The sequence below is a fragment of the Oryzias latipes genome, chromosome 16 (genome assembly GCF_053564925.1).
Source record: "Oryzias latipes strain Hd-rR chromosome 16, Olatipes_Hd-rR_3.1".
In the NCBI taxonomy this organism is placed as follows: Eukaryota; Metazoa; Chordata; class Actinopteri; order Beloniformes; family Adrianichthyidae; genus Oryzias; species Oryzias latipes.
Window position 1 is genome coordinate 34,679,613 of NC_136252.1, and position 20,074 is coordinate 34,699,686.

The 20,074-nt window shown below is 45.7% G+C and overlaps 1 protein-coding gene across 1 annotated transcript in view; it reads right to left on the reverse strand.

Annotated features, from left to right (window-relative positions):
- Positions 1-3,460: 3,460 nt before the first annotated feature.
- The window catches only part of agmo (alkylglycerol monooxygenase), a 62,943-nt gene continuing 46,329 nt past the window's right edge, over positions 3,461-20,074 (reverse strand). The window contains exon 13 of the mRNA XM_004078408.5: positions 3,461-3,815. Within this exon, the coding sequence (XP_004078456.1) occupies positions 3,735-3,815 (81 nt within the window). The 3' untranslated portion in view covers positions 3,461-3,734. The remainder of the gene's footprint in view (positions 3,816-20,074) is intronic.

The window sequence follows — 20,074 nt, forward strand, 5'->3', positions numbered from 1 at the left end:
AGTCCTTATTCTGAATGGATATATTAATGATTACAAATCTGCCTTCTGGGTCAGCAACTGTATCCTTATGAGTAAAATTAAGATTTTTATTAATTAAAACAGCAACTCCTCGTTGTTTGGAGTTGTAACTGGCAGAGTATATAACTGGAAATTGTAAGCAGCACATAAGGTGATCCAAAGAATTTGATAAATGGGTCTCCTGCAGTAGAGCTATATCTGCTTTTAGACCATCCAGGTGATTTAACACTTTCAGTCTCTTTGGCTCAGAGCCAAGTCCACGCACATTCCAGCTAACGATGTTAAGACTGTTCATAACTGCTCTGACTGAAAAGGTGTAAAGCTAAGTAGTGCTTGTGTACCAGTCCGTGTGCACGTGCCCGCATTGAGAAGCGCTGTGCGCGTGAACGTTTTCTGGCTATGTGAGCTGCGTGTCGCGTGCGTCCTATGAGAGCCTGTGTGAGGTGATTGCAGTATGTCGGCGTGTGTGTGCGGGATCGCATGTGCACGCCCCTGTGTGCGCTTGTGTGCGCGCGCGCCCGTTCCGTGCATAAATAAATACTTACCGAGGATGAGTTGCTTCCAGGTGATTTACATATGATGAGGGGGGAGAGGGGGGGGGAGAGTAAAGGAAAGAAAAAAGAGATAGAAGGGAAAACGAAAACAACAACAAAACAACAATAGAAACATGAGTAGGACTGAGGTGAAGAAGTAAAAAAAGACTGTTTTCCTGCGATCGAGGTGTGGATCATTGATGATCCGGTTTTCCATTCATTGAAGTAAGTTTAGCGGGTTTCTTCTGGGCAGCGCAGATGTTCTCAGCGCGGACCTGAAAGCCTTCAGCACAGCCAGGGGGTGATCTCCGGGTCCCGGAACAGCCGGCCCTCCACGTAAAGTTTGTCAACGGCCACAATCGCTCTCGAACCAGCAGCAAGATGCTTCCTCCTCAGCGGGAACAGGATCTTCCTTCTACGGAGGATTTCTGCCGGGAACTGGTCATTCACGCTGTAATGCGTGCCTCTCAGTTCCCGTCCGCGGCCCTTCACCAACTCCTTCTGTTTGAAATGTTCGAATTTAGCCACAATAGGACGCGGGCGCTGGTGGTCGGACCTTCTCCCTCTGAGGCGGTGAACCCTGTGGAAAGAGATCTTCTGCACCTCCTCCTTGGGGAGCTTCAGGTGGACCTGAAAAAAGGATCTGACGGTGGCCTCGGGGTCTTCTCCTACCTCCTCTGGAACCCCCGCGACCACTAGATTGTCCCTCATGCTCCTCGACTGAAGATCCAGGAGGGTTTCCTTTATGGATCGGTTCTCCTCGGAGAGACGGGCGGTGTCATTGCTCAGGGTCTTCACGGTCTCTCTGAGGGCCTGGTTCTCCGCTGCGAGCTCCCGCACCTGCTGCTGGCTGAATTCCAGAGACTCCCGCAGACATTGAAATTCTCTCTCTTGTGTTATTTTATTTTAACAACAGGGATTATAAATCTTCTGACAAACCAGAAGTATGTCTGAATAAACCCCTTCGAGACAAAACTTTATTCATTTGAATCATTTTGAAAATCTTTTGTGTTGGACCGGACGGAAAAGGAAAGGGGGGAGGAAGAAAGAGGGATATTAGAGGGGGGGTAGAAGGGTGATTATGGGGGGGGGGGGGGTGTAAAACCATGAAGCAGCATAAAGCAACAACTTTCTGGATGGTTACAATCATTACAGGTGAAGTTCAGATGAAATACACGTCACTTGAGTTAAACAACTTTAATATTTGGTACAGAAGCCCTTATTAACAATCACAGAGGTCAAACGGTTCCTGTAGTTCTTCACTCGGTTTCTACACACTGCAGCAGGGATTTTGGCCCACTCCTCCATACAGATCTTCTCTAGATCTGTCAGGGTTCGGGGGTCTCGCTGAGCAACTCGGAATTTCAGCTCCCTCCAAAGATAGTTGGTCTGAATGCATACAGTGAGGTCGATAAGTATTTGATCACTTAGAAAACAAGGAGGGGTCTAAAATTTTTATCATAGGTGCATTTCCACAGTGAGAGACAGAATCTGAAGAAACATTCAGAAATCACCTTGTACAATTTTTTTTAAACAATTTATTTGTACATTACTGTGACAAATAATTATTTGATCACTTGATTATCAGATAGATTTCTGACCAGCATAGACCTGCTGTTCTGCAGGTCCAATAGAGAATGTGAAATATTTCATTCAGTCACACAAACTATTAGTGCCCAGGTGAGTGTTTATGTTCTTCTAAAATGGATGATGGAATGTGGAAAGAAGGAGGGGGAGTGCCCAGCCACCCCCACACCAAGACCTCCGCCGCAGCAGCAGTGGCAGCTAGAACCCCCCCAACGCTTGTACGGCAGCAGACAGAGAACAACCGCCCCCGGGGGCGACCACATCCGCCACCCAGGCCAGGGCCAGCAGGACCGCCACGGGGGCCCCAGAGCCAAAAAGCAGGGAGGCATGGGGGGGACAGAGAGTGCAGTTCTGGCTCAACCACAAGAGCAGCCCAACGCAGGACCCCGCCCCAGAAGAGTGCCCACAGCCCCAGACGAGCACCCCACCATCACTCAGGAGTCATGGGCCTCCCCCCACCCCAACCCTAGGTACGAGCCAGGACCCCCCAAGGGAGACCCGCCGCGCGCTCCAGGCAGCCACCCACCCGGCCCACGGTTGTTCCAGACCAGGAAGGAGCAAAGCAGGGGCCAGCCGCCCCCGCCCAGGAGGAGGACACCTATGGGAAGAGGGGGTCCACAAGAGGTGTTATAAACATGGCCCCACCAGGAAAATTTGGCGATGCCCAGCACTCAGGGGCAAGGACCAGACCCCCCATCACAGGGACACGGACACCCCCAGGCTCAGATGTGATCCCCGGCTCTTAGCATTGCCAGAAAGCTCAGGGATCCCCCTCCCTGCGTGGAGAGAGGACTGCCGGGCCCAGGGAACACAGGGAAAACTTATTCTTTTTCAAAAAAAAAAAAAATTCTTTCAATTTTTTCTTGCTTTCAAAATTTTTATTTTCTTTTTAAAAACTTTTTTTTTGTTTTCAAAAACAATTTTTGCAATTTCAACACAAACACTCGCTTTTTCCTTATCTTTGATGTTGCGTTTATAAGTTTCAGTTCGTGTGGAGTTAGCGTGTTCTCACCGTGCATGGTGGGTTTTCTCTGGCTTCCTCCTACCGTCCAAAAACTCTAAATTGTCCCTAGGTGTGAGTGTGCATGCGTGTGTGATTGTGTGCGATTGTGTCCCTGCAGCAGACGGGCGACCTGTCCACTTATGGGCGTCCCCAGCCTTCACCCGCAAGAAGATGAATGACTAAAAGAAAAAAGTATTTGAAAGCAAATATTTAAATTTGCAGCTTAGAAAGTTTTGTGTGCGTAAATATTACTCCATAACCTCCTTAAGAGGAAAAAACCAGAACCAGGTCTTTGGATCTTAAAGGACGACAAGTGAGGTGAAATAAAAAGGTTTTATTGCAAGTCAAAGATAAAAATCAACATTTGAGTAGCACCTCTAGTGTAGAAAGTTTAAGGTTTTGAAATGAATCTAAAGCACCAAAAGCTGAAGGTGTTAAAAGCTTCAAAAAAGCTACAAATAATCAGGAAGAAGCTGCAACCTTTTCTCTGTTTTTGCTTCTACAAAACATTTAAGAACGTCGTTCTGGATCCTCAGAAAAGCCCGTTAGTGTGGAATTCTGTCCTCCCTCTGTGCTCCAGCGTTTCCCGCTCCTCAGTCCGACTTCCTCTTGATGCTGAGAACCTGGGAGAAGCTCTGCAGAGCCCAGAAGAGCAGGGAGAGGGAGACAAAGGCCTGCAAGAGAGCACACAGAACCGCTCAGAACCACCAGACCCGACCCAAAGGCTTCTGCCTCCACCTCTGCAAATTTCTCCACAAATCAGCATTTTTAAAGTCAAATGCATGAAGAAATATTCCAGTTTTGCTTCATTTTAAAGACCCGACTAACATAAAATAAAACAATTCAATATGTTTGCTTTTCCCATCAACATCAAACACAAACATCACACATGTTTAAGGAAATCCAGCAGCTCTCCTGGATTTAGGACTTTGAGGGGAACCAGAGAGGCTGCTGCTCTCAGGACCAGGCGGGGAGTCGGCTCAGGGGTTAAGGAGCAGGTCCCGTCACGGGGTCAGAGGTCACAGCAGCAGGAGGCGGGAGGCCCGGTCCTCCACACCCCCCACCCCCGTCGCGCTCCGCGCCATAAAGTGCGCAGGTCAAAGGCAGAACGCAGATCCTGACGCAGCAGCATCTCTGCTCAGACCGGACAGAGAAAGGCACGACCGACCGGTCCGAACCAGAACCCAGAACCGGTCCGAACCAGAACCCAGACGGTCTCTGAGTTCTGCTCTTCATATTAACATGTGATGAAGCTAAAGATGAAACATCTAAAGGCAAAGCTTTTAAAATGATAAGGTGTTAAAACCAAATTTTAATTGTACAAATATTTCCTGACTTGATTTGATCATTTTAACTATAATGCAGAGGCCTTAAAAACTGCAGTCATTAAACCTCTCCTGAAAAAGAGCGGTCTTGATCCCACTGTACTGAATAATTACAGACCTATCTCTAATCTGCCATTTTTAGGAAAAGTCCTTGAAAAAGTTGTCCACCAACAGCTCACTGATTTTCTCTTATTAAACAATTCATTTGATGTTTTCCAGTCAGGTTTTAGACCCCATCATAGCACAGAAACTGCTCTTATCAAGGTAACCAACGACATCCGCCTGAACACTGATGATGGCAAAGTCTCTGTCTTAATCCTGCTAGACCTGAGTGCTGCCTTTGATACTGTTGATCATGGGATCCTTTTGCACAGACTCCAAAACTGGGTTGGCATCTCTGGATCTGCCCTAAGTTGGCTCAAGTCTTATCTGGAAGACAGGAAATACTTTGTTGAAATTGGGAGTTGTGTCTCAGACTACATGGGCTTGAATTGTGGTGTGCCCCAGGGATCGATCCTGGGACCCCTTCTGTTCAACCTCTACATGCTGCCACTAGGGCAGTTAATACGCAGTAATAACATATCTTATCACAACTATGCAGATGATACTCAGATCTATGTGTCACTGACAACAGGTGAATATGGGCCGGTGGATTCTCTCAACCACTGCCTCCAACAGATCAGTGCGTGGATGCAGAACAACTTTCTCCAGCTAAACTCAAACAAGACCGAAGTTATTATTTTTGGCCCACAGAAACAAAGAGAAAGTGTCAGCAGCTACCTTCATTCTCTGTCTCTTAAACCCTCAAATCAAGTCAGAAATCTAGGGGTAATGGTGGTGGGGGGGTGGGGTGGTGGTCTGGCTTGGCTTGGGGGGTGGTCCCTTTGCCTGTGCTGGGGGGGGTTGGCGGGGGGCCCTGCTCGGGTGGGGGGGGCCCAGCGGCGCCGGATGGGCTGCCCATCTGCACCTGGGGCTGGGATCGGCCCTTCCCTGGCTCTGGGACGGGACGGGACAACCCTCTCGGGGCCCCCGGTCGCTCTGGGTGTCACCCGCTTCGGCTGCGGGGTCTGGGGTGGGGTGGGGTGGGGGGCTTGTCGGCCCTGTCCTGTGGGGGGGCGTTCTGGGGGGGAGGGGGGGCCCATTATTAGTACGGGTCGGGGGGGCTAGCGGGTCGGGGTCTCCGCTGAGGCAATCAGTGGTTGCCTCGGCCGGTTGGCCTCCTCGGTCCCGTCGAGGCCTGACCAGAGCTCTTCTAGGGCCGGCGTCTGGGGGTGGGGGCCTGGGCTTGCTCCGGGGGGGGGCGACGCTTTCTGGCTCCTCTCTCTCTGTGTGGGGTGGGTGGTGCCGGGCCTGGGGTGTCGGCGCCTCCGGGGGTGGGCCCCTGGGCTGGGTGGCCCTGGCCCCTTTGCTGGGGGTGGGCTGGGGGACGGCTGTTTGACCACCGGGGGACAGTCTACCAGCTGTCCCCAACTTACCCCATTCCTTATATAACCTCATATTAGGGTGAGGGGGTGGGGGGTTTAGCCTGCGATGCGCCTTGGGGGGGGGCTACTTGGGAGTGGCCCCCCTCCTATGGTTGCCGTATGGAGTGGGCCCCCCCTCTTTCGGTTTTATTTGCACCTTAGACACATAGGGTCCTTGGTAGGGGGGGTGCTTGGACATCACTGCCAGCAAGCAGCAGATGTCCTCCTGGCACCCTACCCGCCAATTTTAACCGCACCTTAGACATTTAGGGCCCCTTGGTGTGGAGGGTGAGGGGACATCACTGTGAGTAATCAGGAGATGTCCCCTTAGTGCCCTACTCGCCAATTTTAACTGCACCCCCCTTAGTACACACACCCCTCCCCCTTCAATATATACATTCAAACATAAACACACACACATGCACACAAACACCCTCTCAAACACCCATACACGCACACACATTTTACAAGGAAGGTGGGACCTGGGTCCATCTGTCCCCTACCCCGTCCCTGGTGGGGGGTGTGGGCCCCTTGGCGATGGCGGCCGTGTCCCTTGGGTGCCGGCTCCCTGGGCCCGGCGGTGCTCTCTCCGCACGGTGGGGGGGTTCATATTACACCTGAGCCGGGGGTGTTCGTGTCCCTGGGGGGTGGGTCCTGGTCCTTGCCCCTGGGCGCTGGGCCCCGCCAAACTTCCAACATGGCCGAGCCTGGTCGGGCCATATTTATAACATCCCTTATGGGCCGCCCTTTTTTCCCCGGGGTTCCCCCCTCCTGGGCGGGGGCGGCGGGCCCCTGCCTTGCTCCTGCCTGGACCAACCGTGGGCCGGGTGGGTGGCTGCCTGGAGTGCGGAGCGGGTCTCCCTTGGGGGGTCCTGGCTCGTACCTGGGGTCGGGGCGGGGGGATGCCCGGAACTCCTGGGTGGTGGTGGGGTGCTCGTCTGGGGCTGTGGGCGTCCCTCTCCGGTGGGGCCCTGCGTTGGGCTCTTCCGGCGCGGCGGGGGGCTGCTTTCCTGGCTGGGCTGGGGCGGCGCTCTCTTTCCCTCTGCGCCTCCCTGCTCTCTGGCTCTGGGGGCCTCGCGGCGGTCCTGCTGGCCCTGGCCTGGGTGGCGGTCTTGGTCGCCCGGGGGGCGGTTGTTCCCTGCCTGTTCCCGTGTGGCGCTGGGGGAATTCCGGCTGCCGCTGCTGCTGCGGCGGGGGTATGGGTGTGGGGGTGGCTGGGCGCTCCTCCTCCTTCTTTTCACATTCCACCATCCATTTTAGAAGAACATAAACACTCACCTGAGCACAGGTGTTAGCTCACCTTTGCACTAATAGTTTGCATGATTGAATGAATGAAAGATTTCACACTAGTTGGTTTAAAGGCATAAGTATGCGTTCGTGAACACTATCTGTTTTGTGTGCATGTTGACATGTGGACATTTCTGCGGCTAGCAGGTGTGTTGATAATATTTGAGTGTGTGTGAACAGGCCCCGCCCTTTTTGTACTACATTTGAACCGTACCGTAACGATAAACAACCAGTAAACCTGTCTGCTCTATGCTGCTTCATGGTCTTACCCCCCTTCCCCTCCTATTATCACCCTCCTACCCCCCCCTCTCTCTAACGTCCCTCTCTCTTGTTCCCCTCTTTCCTTTTCCGTCCGGTCCAACACCAAAGATTTTCAAACATGATTGAAATTAATAAAGTTTGGCCTCAATTACAAAAGGGGTTTATTCAGACATACCTTTGGTTTGTCTGAAGATGAATAACCCCTCTTGTTAGAATAAAATATGTCCAACACAAGAGGCCCTCAGCTCTCATCTGTTTGCCTAGCTGTTGGACAGGACAAGTTAAAAGAAAAAAAAAAAAAAAAAAAAAAAAAAAGAAATCTAGGGGTAATCATGGACTCTGACCTGAACTTTAACAGCCATATCAAGTCAGTAACATCAGCAGCATTTTATCATCTGAAAAACATTGCCAAAATCAAAAACATAGTGTCAAAGCCAGACATGGAGATACTCATTCATGCATTTGTCTCCAGTAGGTTAGACTACTGTAACGGCCTGCTCACCGGCCTCTCCAAATGAGCTGTAAAACAGCTTCAGTACATCCAGAATGCTGCTGCTCGAGTCCTGACCAAAACCAGGACGTATGATCACATTAGTCCTGTGCTCAGGTCTTTGCACTGGCTCCCTGTACCTCAAAGAATAGACTTCAAAGCAGCTCTGCTTGTGTACAAGTCTCTCCATGGCCACGCACCAAAGTACATCTCTGACATGTTAGTGCCATATGAACCATCTCGTACTCTGAGGACCTCAGGGGCCGGCCTCCTGTTGATTCCCAGAGTCAGAACTAAACAAGGGGAATCAGCGTTTCAATATTCTGCAGCTAAAATCTGGAACAGCCTCCCTGAAGGCGTAAGACAGGCCTCTTCTGTGTTCATGTTCAAATCTAGACTTAAAACATTTATGTTTAGCCGTGTATATGACTGAAAGGTCCTATCTGCACTTTTCTTTCCTTTCCTTCCTTTATTTTTAAATCAGTTTTCAATTTTTTTTTTTTCTTTCTTTTCTTTTAAAGTAAATTTTATGTTGATTATTCTATGATGTATTGTGATTTTAATGCATTTTTCTGTTTTGTGAAGCACCTTGAATTACTTTGTGTACGAATTGTGCTATACAAATAAACTTGCCTTGCCTATAATATAGATTTGGAAACTTGACTTTTTTCTTTCTTTTTTTTCTTTAAAGATGAATTTAGTCTTTATGAAATTAATTTCTGGAATCCTCCAAACTAAATTTACACTCATAATCTGCAAAAACAACCCAAAAAACCTGATCATTAATGAAAGTTATTGATTCAACCGGAACACAGAGGCATTGAATTTCTTATTTCAGCTCAAATACAAGAAATCCTATTTAATTTGCAGGAGAATTGTTGCTCTAATTTATTCAATTTTAACAAAATAATAAACTGAGTTTATTCCTCGTTCCATAAAGGATGAAAGATTTCAAGATCAGGTCAGTTTCACAGGAAGAGCTTGTCTTTTTAGAGTTTGGCTAAACAAAACACGGATGTGCTTTCAGAACATTAAGGCCTACAAATCGAAAGTTTTTTTGTCTAGTTTAAATTTTTAATTCTCTTAAAATGAGACAAAAATAACCACTAGTAACTTTTCAGTGAAAATGCAACAACTTTTTTAAAAAACATTAAATCTTAAATATCATGAAAATATCATCTTTACGTACCAAAAGATGGAATTTCAACAGTTTTATTGAAAATGTCTTATTCTAGTTTTCTGTTTAACGATGTAGAAACAACTAAAGACTGGACTGTTGAAGCGCCTAAAACAGGAAAAGTATAAATATGCATATAAATGTTTCTGCTTTAAACACATTAAGCTGATTTCTAACAATAAAATTCTTATTATGTTTACTTTTTATTACTAATTTCAAGGTTTTCTTTGGTCTCAAATGAGAAGAAGATGACAAATCTACAAATATCTGTTTTATTGGCAGATTTGTTTTGATTTATAACAAGGAAAATCATCTTTATTCTTTAGTTGTAACTTGATTTTCCAGATCTTTCTATCTCTAGGCTGCTGCAGCTTTTTCCTGCCGTCTGGGTTTTTTGCGAGGCGGCGGCGGCGGCGCTTCAGCCTCGCCGCTGAAGCGCCGCCGTCAGGTGGCTTCCATTGAGAACCACTGGATGAAGCCGTTTCCCGGCTCGCACAGTTCAAACATGACGCCTGACAGACAGAACTCCCCAAAGTCGAAGCAGATGGGAGATCAGGACGGCGGGAAGCGTCAGCCTCCGCCGCAGAGCGGGCTTGGCAGAACCTCGCAAATCAAGTCCCACTCAGACTCCAGACCAGAAACATGACAAGGGTTTCCATCAAAGGCCAACCGGGACGGCACCCACTCCTCATCCATCCCGCCTGCCTCCACGCCGCGCTTTCATGGACGGCGTGGAGATCCATGTGGGACGGATTACAGAGAAGAAGCTGTTTTCAGCAGAGCGCCCCACACTCTCTTGGTTCTGGGCAAACGGCGCTTTGGAGGCATCTGTGACCCGGGGAGACTGGCGTGCGCAGAGTTCCTCACAACACAAGTGATGCAAAACACTAAAGACGACTCCGGGGTATCGAACCTTTTCCTCTTCGTCACCAAGCAGACACATTTTCAGAAAAAGAATCCGGTCTGAAAGCTGTCGCAGGCGGTTAAAGAGCATCAGAGTTTGAGCCATTTTTCTGTCATTTTCAGTTCACTTTACATCCAAACTGCATTAAATCATAGAACCGTCATGAAACTCAAACTGAGCAAAGGTTGACGTTTAAATCCCTAAAGCTGGAGGCCAAAGGCTGAAAACGTAGAAAGGAAAGCCAAAAAAAAGCTGTTTTTCACAGAATCTTTCCATCAAAAGTCTGAAATTTTAGTCAGAAAAAAGCTAAAGTTTCTAAATTTGTTGCAAAGTTTTTAATTATTGATCCAAAAATATTTGTTTGTTATTTAAAAACACATTTTACTAGAATCTTTGAAGATGGTTGTGTAAAAAGCAAACGTTCTCTTGGGATAAAAATCTTCATAAAAATAAACTTTCATCTTGATTTTTGGCAGATGGTGAGTAAATCTTTATTGATTAAGCCTTTCCATAGAATCCAATCACAAAGTGTTTTTAAAACCTCAACGCTGGCAGAACTGGAGAAACGTTTAAATCCCCATCAGATCGACCGAAAGCGCTTCGGAACAGAAACATCGGAGAGTTTAGAGTTGATCTGACGCAGCGACAGAGGAAGACGAGGAGCGACAGTCTGAGAGACCAGAGCTGAGCTTTTTAGACCCGAAGGATCGCGCTGATGAAGAGTGGATTAAAGGTCAGTAATGTATGTACAAAAGATGAAGATTTTAAAATCAATTCCGTATTAAACCGGAAGTGAAAAGCAGAGTTTTGGATTCAACAACGTTTGATCATTTTCTGCTCTGATCTCCAGGAAATGCTGTTTCCTTTCCCCACATTCCACCTCAGGTTCTGCAGCGTGTGACCGTCCTGAAACCAACAACAGGTTGGACTAAAGATTCAATAAACGGAGAGCTTTGTCGCTTTTTTGACAGCTTCGCTTGACAGTTGAGCCTTATAAGCAGAAATTTGTTATTTATTTTAAAGCTGAGAACAAAACGTGCTTTAATCTCAAACTGCAGAATCTACAGACGTCTCTTTTATTTGAATAAAATGCAGGAGGAGCGCCTGCATGGGATTCAAAAGGCTCGACGCAGAGTCTGCAGAACAAACTCATCTCCTGGCGTCTCCGACTTCCTGGGAGATCCGGCAGCTCCGTCTGACTTTCTGTGCATTTCTCAGCTCGGAGGTGAACACCAGAAAAGCTGAGGAAGCTGCAGAGTTTATTAAGTCATGATTTCAGAAAATGTGGCCTGAAATGAGCGCCGGTCTCTACTGTGTTTTACGGACAACAGTTAGCAGAGAAAAAAAGCTTCAAAAAGACTGAAAGTACAAACGTACGCTACTGTGTCATTTCTTAAACGTCAATGCTGCAGGTCTGATTCACTACAGCTGCTCTTTTAAACATTTGTCTGATGTCTGGGGGGGGGGCAATGTCATTTTTATTTTTCAATAACTTTGAAACGTCAGTCAGAAGAAACACCATTTATTTATTATTTCTATGGTTTTAAAACTGTGTTAATGTGACTTCAGGAAGATGTGAGTCCGTGCTTAAAGTTTTCTTTTAGTGTTTCATGGCTGCTTAGAGCAAAAGACTCAATGTTTCTACATTAGCAGACATTTTTTTACACAAATAGGCCATAAATGATTTAAAAATAAACTTAATTGACTCTTATATCTTCAGATAAAGCTTTAATTTCCCATGCTCCCACACTGTACGGGCTGTGGGTGCTGCTGATGGACGTGAAGCCTGGACATTACCCCTCCTGGGGGGCTCCTCGTGGCCCGGTAACGGCCCTCCAGCCCCCGGCGGGCTAACGCGCCGCTCTGCAGCACAGCTGCACTCGTGATTAAAATGAAAACAAGGCAAAATGGCTGCTGTCAGCGGCGTGATATACGACGAGCAGAGGGATGTTTCCAGAGACCCCCCCTCCCCCCCTCCACATGGCTGCATACAGCCCGCCACAACCAAATGCATCGGAAAATAATAATTCACAGCTTTTTGTGTTCAAACACAGAGAGAAGGAAAAAAAAAAGCTCCAGATATTTGTGGGAATAAAAACATCAGGAGGCTTGAAGCTGGAGGGAAAAACGTGAAAGTTCTGTTCTGGTTCAGCCGACCCAAAACCTTTTAGAGCCGCTCTTTTCAGTAAAAACTATTCTTCTCATCACAACGCTCCACAGTTAAGTCCAAAGTAAAAAGACGTCTGCAGATACTTTCCAGAAGATGAACAAAAGATTTTTTGGATTTGTAAAAAACTCAAAGTTGTTTTTTATTTTTTATAAATTGACTTTTTAACACTTCAAATCAAATCAGGTTTATCCTTCAGAGCAAAAGCATTAATTCCTAGTTTAATGTTGTTGTTTTTATCTTCACCTGTTGTGTATTTCTCTTTAAATTTATTTTCTATGCTAATGTTTTTACATTTAGTTTTGCTCTAAATCTCCCTGTTTTCTTTACATGTTTTAAGAATGAAAACTTTAACAAAGCAGAAATGTGTTTTATAGAATCTCAATTCTCTGTAAAACGTCTGCAGTGGGTTTAGACTTTCTTTGTTTTCTAGATTTCCAGCAGGACAGCCTTAAATGTGGCGTACATTTCACTTTCACCTTGAAAGTTTAAGCTGAAAAAAGAAAAACAGACGTTTGTCCGACTTGTAGAGGATAATTAATACAAACAAAATGATGACACCGTCACAAAAACTGTGTTTTTTTCTAAATATGACAGCTAGCATTAATCCATCGACTACACAACTTTATCAGCAACGTCTTTGTAACATTCTAGAGTCGGTTAAGCAGTCGTAGCAGAAGCTTTAAGAAGTTATCAAACGTATTGAGGTCACATGACCGAGGCGAGCGACTTGGTCAGACGGACGTAGAGAAGAGAATCTGGTAACTTTACAAAATAAAACGTCTTTCACAATCAGAGAAGTATACGAAAAAATAAAAGTATGTAACTTTTCATTTATTTAATCCTAGCGGTACCAAGTGACCCGCGGGCGGTATTGGTCTGTGGTCTGGGGGTCGGGGACAACTGGGAGGATTTTTATGGTGAAAGTAGTTGGAAAGTGAAACATCCAGGATGTCTGGTACTTTTACATATGATTATACATATGAAACTATGTTCAGCTACAATCCTGTATATTCTCAGAATTTCCTTTTCAGTTTTTTTACTTTTCCTCAAAAATATTTGGTAAATTCTAGTGTTTGGTAAATAAAAAGTTGTAAAAGAAAGTGTATTAAAACGTACTTCTAAACTGTAATCTATTACTGGCAGAGCTGGGTAGATGTTTCACAAAACTTGTGTTTGCACAAGATCAGCGGGTCTGACCTTCCTGAGGCTGATCCGGACCGTTCCGGTGTGGCGTAAGGAAGAAGGAAGAAGAGTTTTGGCCTTCAAATGTGCTTAAAGACTATTTTCCATCTTTTCTGGATTTATTAAACCAGATCAAATTCTTGAAGTCTTCCAGTCTGGTTTTAGATCTTTGCGCAGTACAGATCGGCATTACTAAGAGTCAGCAACGACATTCTACTGGCTAACGATGCTGGAGACGATGTCGTCCTGGTTCTGCTGGATCTAACAGCAGCATAGCACACAGTAAACCCCAGTATCTGAACGTCTAGGCTCCAGAACTTGGTGGGGATCCGAGGTTCTGCACTGGACTGGTTTAAGTCTTACCCGGCAGAAAGAACCATGTGTGTCAGCTTGGGTGGTTTTAAATTCACCACAGCTCAGGTTTCTTATGGGGTTCCTCAAGGACCGGTTTTAGGGCCACTTTTGTTCTCTCTGTATCTGTTACCTTTAGGGTGTTTTTGTTGCTTAATCTCCTTATATGTAATCTTGTGTTTAAACATGTTTTAGTGTTTGTTTTCTTGTCTTTCTTGTGTTCAGCACTTTTATGTCAACTGCTGCATAGAAGTGCTGAACAAATCCAGTTATCAACAAGTGGATGAAAGTCGTGTGATTGCTCAAAGCAATGATTCAAATCAACATTTCTGGTTAAAAAAACTTGCTCTTTTAGTTGAGCTTTTTGAGGGTGTCGATGAAATTCAAAAGCTTTTTAAAATCTGACGCAGGAGGAGGAAAACTTTCTGTCAGCGGCGTTCACGCCCACACAGCGAGGACTTCCTGTCTGGTCATCGTGAGCAGATATACAGCCTCGGCGCTGCAGACGCAGGTCCCAGCAGAGACCCGCCGCCGCCGCAGCTATTGTAAGGCTGCCATGAGAAATATCTCCGTTACACTCCCACGCGCTGCCGGACGAAACACGCCGCCGTGTTTTGCAGCTCTGAGAAGCACAAAGAGCCAATGGCGATGCGAAGATCTAGAAGTCCAAGTAAACTTCTGAGTGAATATCCACCCCATCAGATCCCTAAAACACGCCATTTCCAGTCACTTTCTGTTCTCTCCTTTGTAAAAACACACGGGCCTGAACAGCACAGGTCATTTCCTCATCATTACCCACAGTTCCCCTGGTGGCCAAAGTGGTGGTAAAGAACATACGAGGGGGGGGATGTCGAGGATTTCTGCAGAAGTTAACAACTGACAATCGAAGCCAAACGGCGAATTTTCAACGGACAGGAAGTCAGAAATGCTCCTGAAAGGTGAAGCCGTGCTTGTATTTAAATGGAGCAGAAAGGAGACGTCTGGGTGTTAAATTCCTTCAGATCAATGCGTCTCCGAGGACCTGTTGGAAGACTATCTACCCCAACTCCTTCAATCCGCCCACTGATACTTAGAGAAATGAGTCTGTGCTTCATCCCCGCTCTTGCTGAAGCCATTCTGCCCCCCCGACACAACCGTGGATTTCTGGGTAATCCAAAGAGGCACTAATCAAGGACAAGCGGCTCAACAATCAGGAGAAAAGTCCTCCTCTGTCAGCCTGAATCTGAGTTTTTGGTTTGGACGAGGAACAAGAAAATCAGGAGAGGATTTTTGAAAAAGTAGAAAACCTGAAGCAAACTAACGTCAACGACGAAAAAGACTGAAAGAGAAGCTGCTGGACTGTTTGGGCCATTTGACTGACTTAGAGAAGAGCTGAAGGAGCTCAGAGGAAGACCTCTGTCACCATGAGAGATCTCAAAGTCAGCATTCATGTCAGGAAAAACTGTACGATGTGAGGTCCAGCAGAAGAAAACGTTGGGAAGCAAAGCGTTTGATGTCTTAACCACGTTGGAGCCAAACGTCGTCAGTAAGCAGGTTACGACTTGAATAACCGGTGAAGTTGTGCACTACAGCTCACGTGTGATGGCGTTACGCCACCAACCAGATACAGTGGACAGGACATATAATCCATATAATCCTGGAATATCTGGAACAGTTCAAGGATTTGAAGGACCAAAAGTCACAGCTGGAAGAAGCTGAAAGAGCTGAACATTTGAATAGTTGAACGGTTGAAATAGATGAAAAGTGTAGAAGGAGTTCAGCGAAAAATGGAGGAAGATACTAAAATGAAGTAAGAGAAACAGGAAAACTATCGGTTGAAGGATTTATGGGAGTCAACTAAATATTATCCGGATTGTCAAGAACATGTTAATAAAAGGTATCAGAGCAAGAATGGTTATTCTGACCAACATAACGACTGAGTAACAAGAAGTCTGTGGGATTTTGGCTTCTTGGAGCCAGCGTGTACTTCCTGTTTGGAACACCAGGGGGGCGGAGTCACCCCATTCCTCATCTGGCCTTTTCACTATGGTGGAAACGAATCTGGTGGAACTTTAATAAATTTACATACAAAATACTTTCATGAAGCCTCAGATTCTAAATTTATTATTATCCAAATTCAGCTTTTTGTCTCCAGACAGTTTGGACGTCTTTTTTTCGTGACAATTCCTCAGGAAAGATGGACTGTAAACAGTTTGTTTTTTCACTACAACATGAGATGCTGGTGATTAAACAAAGACAAAGGCTTGCAGGTGATGTAACACGTGCGTTCAGTCTTCATCCAACCCTGTTTTGATGGATTTCAAAGCTAAAACCTAAATTTAGGCATAAAACGAGTCGATACATTTAAGAGAACGTTCAGACCGAAGCTCGCTTTGCCAAACCAAACTTTGCAGGAAAACTCTCTCAGGACCACTTGCTGCAGGATTTCCAAAGCTCTACCTGGCAACAAGTGTGACAACATAAACCAAGCGGTTACCCTTTGACGGACGCCATCCCCTGCGCTCTGAGTGATAATATTTCACACAGTGTGCGTTCGCGACCACCCGCTGTTTGCTCCATCGGAGCAGTCCTAACCAGTGTTTCTTTTTCAAATCCCTCCGTTTTCTCCCTGGGAGGAGATTTCCATTCCTGTCAGCTCCCAGATGATGTCATGCCCGGCCAGCCTCCACCGCTACGCTCCAAGCTCGGCGCTGCCTCTGGCTGCCACACGTTCCCGCTCAGAAAAAGAGAGCCTCAGATAACGCAAACCTCTGACCTCTAACGGACTTCTGTTGGCAGGAATGCTGGGAAAGAGGGCGGGATTTGTCCTGTCGGACAGATGTTCAGGTGCCACGGCGTTTGACGCAGACTGAAAAACGCCGCCACCTCTACGTTTGGCCACATCCCCTCAGAGAAAACGCTCTTTGAAGTCTGGGAAACAGGGTCAGAAAGGCCCGGAAGGACAGAAAACACAACAGGGCTTCACATATATCTAGATTTGTCCTTTTTTCATTGAATCCCATTTTACTTAAATGTAGAATCCCGATTTTTGTTTTTTAATTCTATTTCAACATTTTAGCTTCTTTTTCTTTAAATTGTTAAAGTTCACAAATTATTCTAAAACAGATCTAGACTTTTTTTTCTAAATTGTCTTTTTGCACCAAAAGATGATGCAACACAGCGGCTATATATATATATATATATATATATATATATATATATATATATATATATATATATATATATATATATATATATATATATATATATATATATATATATATATATATATATATATATATATATATATATATATATCTGCACTCTTTTGCTCCTCCCCCTGCAAAAGAGTGCAGACGCTTTTTCCCCTGCTCCTGCCGCTTCCTGCTTTATTTGCTTTTTAATCATTTAATTAATCATTTTTAATTATTTTACTTCATCCACAACTCCTGGAATATCAGACTGGTCATCCTTTTTTGTGACTTCTACCTATACAAATCAATATTTTTACGTCTGACAAGCCAGCGACATGTCCGGAAGAGGAAGAAAAACAAACTCCCACTGTGAACGCTGTCGGATCTACCAACAAGAAATAAAAGAGCTACAAACACGGATATTTACTTTGGAAACTGAAAATGGACTTCACAAGACCCTTCCAGTAACATCGGGTGGTAAGAAGCCCACTCTTACTACAAATGAGAAGAATAACAGTGACATAGACCTGAGTGATGTTGTGTCCTTTCCGAAACTTTGTGTGGAGGAACTCTGTGTTAAGCCAAAGCGTAAAGATGACAGAACATCCGAAATAAAGCTCACAAACAGATTTTTACCCATAACACAATGTGATGTTAAAGAACAAAGTGAAATTGGACCACAGAATAGGAGTTATAATGTTGGAAACAAAGCACAGGCGGAAAGAAAATCTGTGCCAAACGTCAAGGTCAGAGATACGCTGCTGCTTGGAGATGGCGCTATCAGTGGAGTCAGCCACAGAAGAATGCAAACTTTATGTTGCCCAAGTTCTACTGTTCCAGTGATTACAGGACTCTTATCTAAAGTCTTGTACCAAGGAGTCAAACGAATAATCATCCATGTAGGTGCTGTCGATATCAGAAAAGAACAATCTGAACGTTTGAAAAAAGACTTCATCAAGTTATTTGAAGAGATTGACAAAGTAGAGGTTGAAGCATTCATCAGTGGACCTCTTCCTAACATCGATGGGGTGTCACTCAAGTTCAGCCGTCTGTTTCAGCTGAACAATTGGCTCTCCAGAGAGTGTGCTTCCAGAGGATTGCATTACATTGAGAACTTCAATACATTCTGGAAACGAAAGGACCTATTCATGGGAAGAGGCCCACACCTGAACAGAGGTGGAGCAAGAGAGTTAGTGAAGAACCTCCTCCACGCTCTGGGGCATAGAGGCCAAGGCCCTGAAAAGGCAGTAAGGAAGGACCGAGCCAGTGTCCCAGGAACCACAGCACAACGGCAACAACAACAACAACTACCTCCACCACCACCATCGGTCAAAGACTTGGATCCGGCAGCACCAGCACCACAACCACCTCCAGCTAAGGACCCAACCGCAGAACCACAACAACAACCACCAGATTTGGCCCCAGAAATACCACCGTCTGACCAGCTGTGGGCGCCCCCTGCTACATCTACTCCCAGTGAAGACTCACTTTCCTTTTCGTCCCCCCCACTTTCACCCATGGCCCTACCTAGCCATTTTGATAGCCTCATTAAGTCAGGAATTAAGATGGCTCCCCTAACACCTGTGAGCCTCACACCACACAGGAGCTCTCCTACCCCTCCAGCACTCCCTCCTTTTCCTTCACCCAAAGTCCCTCCAACACATCCTTCATCCAAAGCCCCTCCAACGCGCCCCCTCCATCGTTCACCCAAATCCCGTCCAGCTCCCGCTCCTCCTGGTCCAACACCCAAACTACCCTCAACTCGACCTCCCCTGCGCGCCTCTAGACGTGCTATCCCCCAGAGCTAGGATGAAACGGGCCCCCAGTGTCCTAGGAAAGGTTATGTCAAACTGGGGCCCTGTGATGAACAGCTTCCTTCTGGTGCTATACCTGTAGTTGCACCACGTAGAATGCAAAAAAGGGCAGTTAGACCGTCCAATCAAAGAAATCTAGTTCATATCCCCAGCAAGAAGGTTTCGACCAGTCCCAAGGAAACTAATCTCAAACTTGCTGCACTCAATGTCAGATGTTTATGCAACAAATCATTTTTAATCAATAATCTTATCTCTTCTTTTAATCTTGATTTTATGTTTTTAACTGAAACATGGCTTGACAAAAACACAGGAAACATAGTTCTAGTCGAATCAACTCCCCCCAACTACAAACATGTATCAGAAATACGAGAAAATAAAAAGGGTGGAGGCGTTTCTGCACTGTTTAGAGATAATATTGCAACCCGCAGACTATCATTTGGTGTGTTTTCATCATTTGAGTATGTGTCCTTTAAGATTGAGTTAAAACAAACTCCTCCCTTACTCTGCATAGTTATGTACAAACCTCCTCAGCACAGCCAAAGTTTCATTGATGATTTCACTGAAATGCTCTCAGTTGTGTGCACAGACTTTGATGGTCTAGTCATTACAGGTGATTTTAATGTTCATGTTGATAATGTCAATGACAGAAATGCAAAAGAGCTCAATGCTGTCCTTGAAACCTTTGATCTAATTCAGCATGTAAGTTGCCCCACCCACAGCAGAGGGCACACTCTGGACCTGCTCATCACAAAGGGGGTTAATATTTACAATGTCAGTGTGGTTGATGTCGCCCTCTCTGATCATTTCTGTGTATTCTTTGACCTGTCTGTTGCTCCCAAACCACCGCCTGGCCCTGCAGTTGTCCAGGGGAGACAAATAAATGAGAGCACTAGGGCCCAGTTTGTAGAAATGATAAACCCTGAAAACGCCTCTGGTGCCAATGTTGATGAAATTCTGAATTCTGTTACTTTTAGCATCTTGAATGTTCTGGATGCCATTGCCCCTATGAAGGTTAAATTGAGAAAACATAGACAGAAAGCTCCCTGGAGGAATGATGATCTAGTCAGGGCACAGAAACAACAGTGCCGCAGAGCTGAGCGAAAGTGGCGCAAGTCAAAACTCCAGGTTCATTATGAAATGTATAAGGGGGAGTTGTACGCTTACAACCAGATCTTATGCAGAACAAGGGAAAGGTACTTCTCTGCAATCATTGTAAGTTGCAGCAGCAACTCTCGTGTCCTGTTCACAACAGTAAACAGATTAACTAACCCTCCAACCCAGCTACCAATAGAACTGGTTTGCACACCTAAATGTAATGAGTTTGCTGTATTTTTTA